This window comes from Aphidius gifuensis, linkage group LG2 (assembly GCF_014905175.1).
Source record: "Aphidius gifuensis isolate YNYX2018 linkage group LG2, ASM1490517v1, whole genome shotgun sequence".
Taxonomy (NCBI): domain Eukaryota; kingdom Metazoa; phylum Arthropoda; class Insecta; order Hymenoptera; family Braconidae; genus Aphidius; species Aphidius gifuensis.
The window spans coordinates 11,738,943-11,752,022 of NC_057789.1; the positions used below are offsets into that span (position 1 = coordinate 11,738,943).

Consider the following 13,080-nt stretch of genomic DNA (forward strand, 5'->3'; position numbering starts at 1 on the left):
TTTATAAATTTTGAAATATTCTAGTTGAAAAATAAAAGCTTCAAATGATAAAATTATTATATATTAATTTATATTTATTATGTATATAATATATTATTGTATATTCAATATAAGTATAAGTTGAAACAAACAAAATTAAATATAACATAATTTTATCGCAAACTATGATATCATTCACATTATTAAATGTTTTTTAAAGATACTCATTGATGTTTGTATAGAAAAAAAAAAACAAATAATCATGTTACATAAATTAGGGTACTAAAGAAGCTTCAAATGGAGCTGAAGATTTCATATAAACAACTGGATAAGTTGTGAAGGGATCAGTTTTTCCCAAAGGCTGATACCCACTGACAATATTTTCTCTGAGCTCCCATCTTCTTTTTTCTCTAGCTGTCTTTTGTTTTCGTATTGCCTGACCAAGTGTCCAGGCAAACATTATTCCCGTGAACTAAATAACAAAATAAAAATATCATTAACTCATTTTTAAATTTAAAAATAAAAACAAGAAAAAATAATTAACCTGAATCAAAGCGATCGCAATTGCAGCTGTGCTGAGATTCAATGCACTTCTGTGAACAATCATTATCAAACGTTCAAGACAACCATGCTGGTATGGTCCGGCACATATTTTATTATCATCATCAACAACAGCAGTAAATGCACAACATGAATCTGGCCCAGGAAAATCTTTATTTTCATTATTTAATATATTTTCCCAATCATATGGTCCATTGAATCCACAACATTGTAACTAAAATTAATTTAATATTATTCAAATGATTAATTTTCATTCATTTATTTAAATTACCCTTGATTGCATAAAATCAACTCCAGCAGCAGCTTCAGTATTGTATTTATATTGTTGCATTGTTGAATTTATATTGTCTCTTATGACACTCGTTATTTTATCTTGAAGTAAATAAGCCGAAAATGCTGTACCAACTTCAACAATTAAAACAATTGTCAATAAAAATGCAAACTAAAAAGTAATTAAATTTTTTTTTATTATTAGTTAATTTTCAGTTAATGAATTTATAAATAATATTTTTAACATATTATAAATATTTACCACGAGTACCATGCAGGTACTTTCTTTGATAGCACCATAACAACCAAAAAATGCGATGACAAATATTAAAACACCAAGTACCATTAGTACAGAAGCTGGTGAAAATAAGTTTGGTCTAAAAAATGTTGAAAATCTTCATAAACAGCGTATATTGTTGTGCCAATCGATATTATCATAACTCCAGTAAGCTAAAAAAAATATTATTTCAATTGAAACAATAGTCATGAAAAAAAATATTAGTGATGATTGGAAAAATATTTGCTTTTTTATTTTTTTTCTTGATGAGAACCATGGTGATATACGATAAGAAATCTGATAATAAAGATATTTTTAACAAAGAAAGATAATAAAATGAGTTTCATGTTATTTCAATCATCAGTAAAATAAAAAAAATATATATTAATTTATTTACTTTAATATTTTATTATGATATTGTAAATATTTTTTGAAAATTTTAGAGACAATTTTACCTAATTTTACATAAATATTTCATCAGTCTTATAATTTTTTTTTATTGATCGTTTGACCGAGACTCTATACGTTGTTTTATTATTAACCGTTCGAACCGCGTCATATTTAAACTATAAACTTCAAAAATCGAGGCCACAATAGTTTGTTTTATTTGTCAGGTCTTTGTCAGAACACAAGCAAGTAAAGTTTTAATATTGTTTTGCTTTATATTATTTAAATGTAAAAAAAAAAAAAAAATCAACAAAAAAATATAAATAACCTTCCATTCGATTTTTCCCCTTCAAAAAACAATTTCAAGGAATAAAATCCACGACAGATGGTCAACCATGAATTTTCGTAATTGATAGTCTTTTTGATAGTAACAATGAAATTTTTATAAATTTTTAACGCAAGTATTATTTACCCTCCAATATATTAGTCAGGTGAAAAAAAAATAAAAATTAAATGACATTTATGGTATATATTGTATTTACGTAATATTTACTAAAGAAAATATTTTTAATAGTTGAATAAAAAAAATATATAAACAAACCACAAATAATGCATTAACACCAAACAGAAGATATTTGATGCACCTTAGGCCCATTTCGAGGTGCGTCGCAGCCATTATCTTGAAAATAATAATTAATTTTTAGTATTTAACATAATACAATAAAAATTTATTTATACTATATTAAAACACAAATGATGCTAAATTAAAATTGATTAAATAATTGAATTAGTTTAATATAAATTGATAATATTTTTAATTCTTACAAAGACAACTGTAAACTGGCGTATTTTTTATTTTGTTAAAATATAAGTACGACACATTCAGGTGGCTGTCGACTCTTGTTATCTTGCTGATAATGACTCAGAGAAAAGCTGCCAGCGATATGACGACATGTGTGTTTCATGTGACCTCGTATCATAAGTCACTGAAATGAATAATCATCAATCAATTTTTAATTTATTTTATAAATCATAGATTTTTTAATTTTTTTATACATTTATATTTTATTCTATTTTTTTTTTTTTTTTCATCAATAAAAATATATAAGTAGGTATGTATATTTTGTTAATTAAACTTTATTTTATTTGTTTATTTTTGAATATACAAATTTACAGAAAAGTTATTTACAGAAATGTAATTTTACATGATAAAATACGATATGAAAGATTTATTTTTTTATTTATGGTTGTCAGGCTGTTTTATATGTGACCTTGAAGGTAAATAGCAAACAGAATTCCAACAGCCTTATAATTTAAAAAAATAATTAATCATTCAAAAATGTAATTACAAAAAAAAAAATCTACAGGTTTATTTATTTATTATTGAAAAGTAAAAACAAAAGTTTATAAAAAATAATTTTTGTTAACATGATGAATAAAAGCAATCATCATCCCAGAAACTCCTCATTGCAATGCATGACTTTTAATAAATGATGAAAACTTCCATAAACATGAACCATGATGTGAACCGTTTGAACGAAGTTTGCAAGTCGTTTTATCAACATAGCACCAATAACTTTATCACAAATAAGTTGTGGCAAGTTGCTGTTGATGATGCCCAATTATTTCAACAGCTTAAATTTATCATACTTTTTTTTCATTGGTAGAAGTGATTTATTTTTGGATTTTATTAAATTAACATCACATTTGCTAAATAAAATGCCAACAAGCCACACATCCTGTAGAGATTTTAATCTTGCATTTTAAATGTCCATGAGAAAAATGATGCTGAACGATGAAAGTGCTATGGATTGTTTTAATTTTATTTACCAATAACAGAGACATTACAAAATAATCATGAAACACAAATATCAAATTATCAACAACGTGAAAAAAAACGTGATCGTGATGATCCAATTGATAAACAAGGATGGGGTATGTATTATTGTTCTTGATTGTTCTTCAGTACAAAATTGTTTGGCGATCGCACCTTTTATTTATGTTAGTGCAAAATCACTTGTTAATTATAACATTATATTTAGGTTTCTGAGTTAAAAAAACCCAAATTAATTTATAGAAATTATGGTCAGAGCATTCACGTCCAAAAATATTGAAACTGGTCTATTACAATTGAGAAATAATCCCATATTTATCATTGATAATTTACAATACTGACGTATTTGAAAGTCAATATACTGTTATGAAAAATTGCATTAAAAATAAAAATTTTGATGATATATACAAACAGCTCATTCAATTTTTTTAGAAAATATGTCACAAACATTTTTATCTGGTACTTAATGCTGAAAAGAAAAATCCATGGATTATATTAACTGCAGTTAATATAATTTAATCAGATTATTACTTTGACTTTGTGATGACAAATGACAATTCATCAGCCTTATATTATAATTTATAAATAATCATTGATAACAATTTACTTGGTATTTTTATAAACTATTAAACATTTTCATAATAATAATAATAATACTTATATGTTAATCAATTACGTACTTACTTACGTGCTTACTTTTTAATTTATTTATTTTTGTGACCACGAGCTGTGTAAATTCGATTATTTTATTAGTGTTCAACTGTTTGCTTGAAAAGTTTTAAAAACAAAATCAATTGTGAATATATTCATTGGCACTTTTATTTTTATTTATTTATTTATTATTAATGATGATTAATGATTATTAGTGTCTATAGGAGCAGTAGCCATTTGGTTATAATACTGTTTAAATAATTATCATTTAATTATAGATCCTTAAATTTGCTTGATTTTAGATTTCATTTTTTTCTGTCTCTGTTCATGTCACTGTTCAGTGTTCACGAGAAACAAAAAAATTTCACCTCCCCCACTGATCATAAAATTTATTTATCTTCTATCTCTGTTTTTAGAGCACAAGGAACAAAAGGGAATCTTCGAATTGCTTCGAATTTTTTAAGCTGTACAAATCGGTCATTTGCGTTGCAGTGCGTTGCAGAGTTAAGCGTCGCAGCGTATAGTCATATATATACCGTAAAGCGTCTCCAAATAATAATTAAAAATTACCTAAACAAATATAATTTGTTTTTTTTTTTTACAAAATTTGATAAACAATATTATTGTTTTATTTAATTGTTGATTTTATCTGGTGATTATTAATTGTTAACGGTTTTTTTTTTTTATTATTCAGCTGCTGCTGCCCGCGTGTTGCTATTTTTAGTTTTATAAATTAATAGATTAAAAATACTTGATTAGCAATCAATTACATGCTTTTTTTTTTTAATTAATTAATTTTTTTTACCACAAAAATTTAAATTTGATGAATTTGTTAGTTTGCTTGATAATTATTAATTAATTAAAAAAAAAAAAAAAATCAATTGTCAATATATTCATTGGTGTTTTTATTTTAGTTATTATATTGTTTAAATAATTATTATTTAATTGTAGATCAGTCAAAAAAATGGCCTCAAATCACATTATGATATCAAAGGCCCGAAAACAAGAAGCCATCATCAAGAAATATCGACATGCCCAAGCTCTTTTGAACGCCATAAAATGCGAAGCAATTGAAATCGGTTTGGAACTGCCCACAGTATCAAATAGTGCTGAACGACGTGCTGTATCCGTTGATAATAATGTTAATGGACGTGGTGTTGGTGGTGATAGTGTTGAACAACGAGGTGTACCAGGTGACGATGATGATGATGATGTTAATGGACTTGGTGTTGGTGGTGTTGATGTTGTACAGCGTATTGTACCAACTGGACACAGTAATTTTCCCAAGCAGGAATCACTGCTACAATCAACTTATTCGGAAAATAATGATTATCTGGTTCAACACGTCCAACAACAGTACGGCCACTCAGCCCGCGTCCAGCAATCAATTCATTGGGAAAGTAATCATGTTCATGGACGTGGACTTGGTGGACAACGTGGTGAATCAGGTGATAATCTGAACAACTATTATAACAACAGGTAAATAAAATAATAAATAAACAATTTAAAAATAAAATAAAATTTTAACAATTTTTTTAAATTAGTGCTAGATACTGGAGACGACGTTATTACCAATTGATAAAAAATAGAGAAGCAGAAGGTTATCACGGAAGTGGTCGAGGATACAGAGGTGGTGGAGGTTTTGCTTCTAAAATAATAAATATCTATTGTCAATAATAGTGTTCATTTTGAAGCAAAAAACTAAATATGTATTTTCGGGGCATGTCGAGCACACTTTAAGCTCTTTTTGCCACGTCTTTGAACACGCAATAATTATTTAGTTTTTATCATATTATTAAATAATAAAAATGTTGCTTATGCTTAAACCAAATTATTAATACGAAGTTTTTTTTATTAATTAATAATCCATGTATTTTTCAAATTCTTCTTCCCATTGTTTATTTTTTTTTAAATTTATATTTAAAAATCCGGTTTGATTAATTCTTAATGTTGCTATTGACCAAGTAGGAAAAAAAATGATAACATCTCATTTATTTAATCAACAGATTGTAGAAAATGCAGAAGATAGTTTCTTAACAGATGAGTACAGTAATCTTCTTGGTCTTGTTGAAACTATACTGTTGGTAGTTTGGTACACCTCGAGCGTCGGACAATCTTGATGAAAAAGAATCTGAAAAATTATCCCAAGAACCATATTTGAAACCATTTGATATCAATTAAAAACTATTATCATTTATAAAGTTAATACTATTATTATTATTATTATTATTATTTATTACTGGATTTTTAATTAAAATTATAAATATCATAAATTAAATTTTTAATTAGCGGTACCATCCTGGAAAATATTAATGTTGCCGACAATGTTAAAAAAACCAACAAGAACAAGAAAATAAAAAAAAAAATAGTTTCTAGCCACAAATAAAACACTTGAAAGTTGATATTCAAAATGTTGATTAGATGTATATATGATTGACATAAACATATACATAAAGGAGGGATATAGCACGACCCCCCTGAAACACATAAATTTTTTTTTTATTGTAGAAATAAAAAACGAAAAATAAATTTAAAATAAAAAAAATTGAAATGATTTTTATCAGCTACTTATATTTGAATCAATATTTTAAAAGATGCTGATTTTTTTAATAGAACGTGTGGTTTAACAATAAATAATGGTTAAATTAATGTGCATGAAAATTATATAATAATAAAGTTGATTTGAATCGAAAAACAACAGCAGCAACAATGTATGTAAGTCATGTGAGATATTCTAAAATAGTATACATAAATGGGTTGAATCATAAGACCCGTTGACTGTCCAATGCCAAAATTACATGTCGAACTAAAATTGGACCAACTGAAAATTCTTGTATATGTCAATTATTCTCTTTTCATATATCAATTTTCGTAGTATTTTTATCTTGATTCATTGGAATTATTGTTTGTATCATTTAAATTCTAAGTGAATGAAAAAAAAAGAAAAACAACAACAAGTTTATATTATTATAATTATTTAAATCCCTGGTGGAAATAATTTTCCGTACTTAGTCCGGATTTTTCCAGAATCCGGAATACTTCGGACTAATCCAGAGTAATCTGGAGTAATTTCAGAATAATATATGTATACATATATACCAAAGTATTCAAATTACTTTCGAAAATTGCTAGAATGAGGGTCCGGATGCAATAACCGGCCGCACGCTCGAAGCCCAAGAAAACACGACTTTGCTTTGGGTGAAAAATCAAACACGAAAAATTTTTTTAAAAAAATACCATCATTTGTAGAATTGAAAAAATTTAGAGATGCACACGAGACGAGACGAGACGAGATTTGATCGAGTCTCGTCTCGGTCTCGAAAAATGACCAAAACAACAGTCTCGTCTCGGTATCGTCTCGGCTGAAAAAATCAGAGTCTCGTCTCGGTCTCGTCTCGAGTAAAAAAAATCGGAGTCTCGGCTGTATAAATATGAAGTTAACAAAAGTAAACTTTTTTTTTTTATTATCAATACAACATTTTTAAATATATACATTCTTGTAATATATGCATATAAAATATTTTTTTTTTCTTTTTTATTCTTTTATAACGTATGAGTACTTTATTAGTTTTTTTTCAATTATTAATTAACAATGAATATTGCATTTATTTTAACTCAAAAATTACGTATCGATTGTACTGAACAACAAACAAAAAAAATATATAAAACGAATATAAATTAATAATAAATAAATCAAGTTTAAATTAAAAAAAAAATACTTATTTATACTTTGATTGAACATATATAATGAAGATGTTCTTTATTTATTTCGTACGTCTAAATTAAAATATAATTTACCATTATTTTTTATAATTAAGCTGGATTTCAATTTAATTTTTATTCATTTTATATATTTTTTTGTTTGTTTATAGTTATTATATAGATGCAATATGTATAAGAACTCAATACTAAAAAAGTACCACAAAAAAAAAAAAAAAAATTAAGAAAACCAAATTTGATATCATTGATGATACGGCGAGACTCTCGCGAGAAGTCTCGGACTAATGCTAGTATCGTCTCGGTCTCGTCTCGCCTCAAAAATTGTCAGTCTCGTCTCGGTCTCGTCTCAAGTTCGCGAGACGAGACGAGAAAGTGCCGAGACTGGTCTCGTCTCGTGTGCATCTCTATGAAAAATACATATTTTCCTTTAAATAAATTTTTTTTTATGATTATTAGTTATAACGAGTTAAAAATTAAAAACAAAATTATTTTTTTTGAAAAAAATACTTTTTTTTCAATATAATAACTTGAGATAACTTTTTTAAAAATAGATAAATCAACTTGAAAATTTGGCAGTAGCTTTATAATAATTTAGCGATGCCAACAGCATTATTGAAAAAATTATTTATTGATATTGTTTAATTATTTTTATTTACTAGTTTTAATATTTGTAATATTTTAGAAAATTAATTAATTATTTTTTTTGGAGGGTTTTGATTCTCTTTTTATTTATTTTAATGCCTGGGTTTTTTTTTTCATTTTAAAAGTAAGAAAATAAAGTTAAAAGTATAAAAAAAATATTTTAAATAAGACAAATATTTTTTTGTATTTAAAATTATTTTAAAAAACTAAAAAAACATTTAAAATAGATAATATTATATTTTTTATAGATTAGATAAAGAACGTTTTTTATTTTTTTTACATTTTTTGTCTTTATAAAAATATTTTTAAAATATAAAATAATACCAATGTCAATTTAATCTCAACAAAAAAAAAAAACAAGTTTTTTTTACAAAAAAAGTGTCAAGTATTCGAAATTGTCACGAATTGTGTGTATATTAATTAAGATGTGATACCAGAAAGACAAGAAAGAAATATATATTTTTGACGTTGTAATTAAGTCTGAACTATTGAAAAAAAAAAATTTTAAACTTGACCCCACCTGATGTAAAATATATGTCTATCAAGGGAGAACGGCCCCCATTGAAGGAAATTATAAACTTCTTTTTTTATTGTGTTTTTAGATAGTTAAAATTATGATGAATCTATTAAAACAAATTTCTACGTTTCTTAGAGACTTAGTTTAAGAGTTATAATGTTTATAAAAAAAAAAATTTAACATGGGCTCTTATGGAGTAATGAAAAAATGACCCTCCAAAACAGTAGTTATTGCAAAAAAAAGTATAGACCGGAATTATTTTGTATAGTGTTTTTTTGTGAATATAAGTAAATGAAATTATTTAGAACAGATTGACAGTTTTAGTTTTGTCAGTTACTATCTTATTGTTTATAAAAAATAGCAATGAAAAAAAAAAAAACGCTAATTTTATCATTTTTTTTTTCTTGTCAACAAAAATATGGCAACTACGCATTGGATTCGTGTTATAAATTTGATGGTATATTATCGACTGCGTCTCTAAAACGCGTGTCTACTTAGATCAAGCGTTGCCAAATCTCTCTTGTTGTGTAGGTGTGAATTTTTTTTTAATTGTGTGGGTAAAAAAAATCAAAAGTTTTCACGTCAGCGACTGGTTTTGGTACAGGCAAAAAATAGAGCTCAGGGACAAAACTTTTGGTTGATATGATACGTACCGTTCTCCCTAATTTTATTTGGGAAAAACCAGGTGGAGTCAATAGTTTAAAATTTTTTTTTTTCAATAGTTCAGACTTAATTACAACGTTAAAAATATATTTCTATTTCTTGTCTTTCTGGTATCACATACTTAATTAATATACACACAATTCGTGACAATTTCGAATACTTGACACTTTTTTTGTAAAAAAAACTTGTTTTTTTTTTTTGTTGAGATATCACATCTTTTTGTAGATAGTAAACAATTTATTTATGCTGTCAAAATAGTTTAGAGGTTATGTCATGCATACAAACAAATAATAACATATACTGCAGTGCAGCCAAAATATAAACTCTAAAAAAAGAGAAGAGAAGTAATTGTAAAGTTTTACCAACTGAACGGAAGAAATCTGGTCGATTTGATAAAAACGCAAAGACCGTAATCAATTATGCTTTAAATATATATTACCGCAATGAAAAAATCTGATTTTACGGAGGTGGGATTAGAGTGGGTATAAGCAGGTGATAAGCACAGTGATAGCGAGTATAACGCACTTGTCGTAGATAAGCGCGACGCTGCTTATACACTGTATAAGCATACCTATTGTGCTTTCTGTACACTTGTGTACACTTTTTAAGAAGACCACTCATAGTTTCCATAATAATTAAGATAGACTGTTCATATTAGGCTCAAATGAAAGATTTTAGTAAAAGCCACAGCCTCTGATAAAAATAAAATTGTTGAGATGAATAATGAAACTATAAATTACAAAAGAAAATTTGCCAAAAATATTCAAAGCGAAATATTAAGAAAACTAAGCAAAATTCATGGATGCGAAAATTTGACAGAATAAAGTACGGAACGAAATTGATATTTTTAAAGGTCGTTTTTATTTTTATTTGTTAAATTCATTTATTTATTCAACAAAAACCAATATCTGTTTTTTTTAGAAATTACACAATTTCTTTAAAAATCATTTTACATGTTTTTTTTTGGTTTTAATGGATTATACATGCCAAAATCTACAACCAAGGCTATACTTGGAATTTTTTCAACAATTAGTTTACTTATAATCAGCAATTGTTTATAAAAAAAACCTGAGTAAGTGCTTTACACAATGAAATAAACCACAAAAGAGTCATTTCTTGAGCATTTTTAACCATGTAACTTGTAGAAAATGTTTCAATGAATTTTTTGACGATAGTACGAGCTTTTTTAATTGATTAGTTAATTAATTAATAAAGATTTAAACAATTACGATAGTCGTTATTTAGTAATTCTTTTAAAAGTTGTCGAAATTCAGCGGCAGATAGCAGCACGAAATTTTAGTGATTTTACTATAATTCCCTAATGTTCCCTATACAAAAGCATATGAGTGTAAAAACTGAATGACAGATGGAGACACTGTTTATTGACAATAAAAGCATTATCTTTTTTATCATAAATAATTGTAAGGTTAAGAATTTAATTATTTAATTTTATACATATTGTGTGTATCGGACCAAAAATGATGTACCCAAACGTGCCATCCCACCGGAGTTTAGGAAATTTTCAATTTCCAATTGGTAAAAGATTAAAGGTCGTCCGTTAATGCATTATATTTAAATTTATTTAAACTTTCTTTTTATATAATTATTTTTTTAAAAAAAAAGCTTGACATCGATTTATGGGATCATTACCAAACCTCAACATCCTCACTCAACTCTATCATATTTTAATTGAATTTCTAAAAGATTTGAGACGGAAGGGGACAAAATATTTGATGTATAATAAGGCACGGTAGTATAGTAGTTAATCTCATCTCACACATATTCTCATCAACACATATATATTTCTTTCTCATACTAATTGTCTCGAGGCACTTGAGATCATAGTTAGATAAACTAAAAGTTTCGTTTTTTATTTTTATTTTTATAATATTTATCACTTATTTTCCGGTCCTATTTATCTGAGTATTTAATTTTTAAAAAAACTGCGTTAAAATTAATTTCGATTTGTTTCGATTGATTTCGATATGCAGTAGAGACCTCTCTAGTTTTTACGATACCAGAGACCGGCCCTCATTCGCCCATATGCCTCCATTTATAGCTATCATCAGTTGTTTAATTTTCGAGATAATAATAGGGTTTTTTTTAATTTTTACAATTTATTTTAATATTAATGAATTGAATTAAATTTCTGTAACATTATTTTTACTATTATTTTTTACTATAATTTTTGGTTAACAAAAAAAAAAAACTTAGAAAAAACAGACGAAGAAACAGAATAATTAATTTATTTTATTAATTAAAATAAAAAGAGAGAAAAAAAGAATATCGATCTAGGGAAACAAAACAACCAATCACAGAAGAAAGAACCGCCGTTACTTTTCTTCTTTTTATAATAGAAGATTGTTTCATGTTGACGAAAAAATTCAATTTGTCCAACTTCAAACGAAAAAAGAGTCGGAGAAATTCAAGAATTGAGTAACTTGTCAGCGACAATATTGTGTAGCAGTATATCAAGAAGTTTTATACAAATTTTCAGCTATTTTTATCAATTATTTACTGAGTTATTAATTTAACAGCAAGTCGCCGTTAAGGCTATATATGTTTGATCGTTACCCCCTCTCCCGTAAACGTGTATGCTCGCGCGTTTGTATACTGATAAAAATACAAACGATAGACTAAATTTCAGTGGTATATATCAGTGATCCCTTCTCATTGCTACTCTAGTGGAGATATTTCTCCGAGTTTTCTCCAACTTATCTCCGCCATTTCTCGAACCTGCAATTTACTCCGACTTTTTTTCAACCTGTCTTTTTTTCAATAATTCTAACTTTGGTTGAATATTTTTTGATATATTTGTAGACATTTTTTTGTGCATGGTTAAAATTATAAATAATTTCAGTTTTAGAAAAATATTTAATAAAACTCTATATAACTGTCTAAATGCGTTAAACGGTAAAAAAAAGAGCTGCGGTGTCCGAGCGGTTAAGGAGATGGACTTGAAATCCATTGGGTTCTACCCGCACAGGTTCAAATCCTGTCCACAGCGAAGTTTGTTTTTTTGCTTTTTTTTTCCAACAAATTATATAATTATTATAGAATATTAATACTGAATTTGTTATTATCCACCATTGTAAAATTTATATTGACTATAGTGTTGTTGACGGCTGCAAGTGGCCGTTTTCGTTGATCAACTGTCAATGATATGACAAAAAACAATTAATGAAATTTTTTATACAAAAAAAAAAAGGATTCAAAATAATTTGTGTTACCGGTATAAGATCCTTAGTAAATTTTCACTCGAGCAAAACAAAAAAAAAATTACTTAAAAATGATCATATACAGATGCATGCCTTTTACATTGAATATTTTCGATTGTTTTTCTATTTTTTTGAAAAAAAGGCGAGTGCTAATTTGTACCACTAAAATCAGAATTTGATCCTAAATAACAATAACAAATTGTAAATTTAAATTCTGGAGTAAACAGCTATTTTTTTTTTAATAATCTTAAAGTACGAATCCTGCTTTTATTGATTCAATAAATGAGCTCACGACTTTCTTTTCGAGAATAAATAAAAAAACTATTCACCATTATTTATTATCCAAGATGCCAAGCAATTG

At 26.4% G+C, this 13,080-nt stretch overlaps 1 protein-coding gene, 1 non-coding gene and 1 pseudogene across 5 annotated transcripts; 2 read left to right on the top strand and 1 right to left on the bottom strand.

Annotated features, from left to right (window-relative positions):
• Positions 1-114: 114 nt before the first annotated feature.
• LOC122849119 lies at positions 115-2,424 on the bottom strand (annotated as a pseudogene).
• A 2,033-nt stretch (positions 2,425-4,457) lies between these two features.
• On the top strand, positions 4,458-6,184 carry LOC122849131. 4 transcript variants are annotated; one of them, XM_044147733.1, is made up of 3 exons: positions 4,458-4,496; positions 4,911-5,438; positions 5,966-6,184. In XM_044147733.1, exons 2-3 carry the CDS (start codon positions 4,924-4,926, stop codon positions 5,970-5,972), a joined length of 522 nt encoding a protein of 173 aa, XP_044003668.1. In that variant the 5' UTR covers positions 4,458-4,496; positions 4,911-4,923; the 3' UTR covers positions 5,973-6,184. The 4 variants fall into 4 exon arrangements, with proteins under 4 accessions (XP_044003668.1, XP_044003663.1, XP_044003665.1 ...); XM_044147728.1 differs by lacking the exon at positions 5,966-6,184 and adding an exon at positions 5,504-5,721; XM_044147730.1 differs by lacking the exon at positions 5,966-6,184 and adding an exon at positions 5,549-5,721.
• A 6,242-nt stretch (positions 6,185-12,426) lies between these two features.
• Positions 12,427-12,508, top strand: Trnas-uga. The gene has a single exon. It is a non-coding gene; the product is annotated as a tRNA-Ser (tRNA).
• Positions 12,509-13,080: the final 572 nt, after the last annotated feature.

Excerpts from the sequence above, each read along its gene's own strand:
- LOC122849131 (XM_044147728.1), top strand. The coding sequence starts at position 4,924 with ATGGCCTCAAATCACATTATGATATCAAAGGCCCGAAAACAAGAAGCC. Across the intron at positions 5,439-5,503 it reads AACAACTATTATAACAACAG|TGCTAGATACTGGAGACGAC; the intron begins GTAAATAAAATA and ends TTTTTAAATTAG.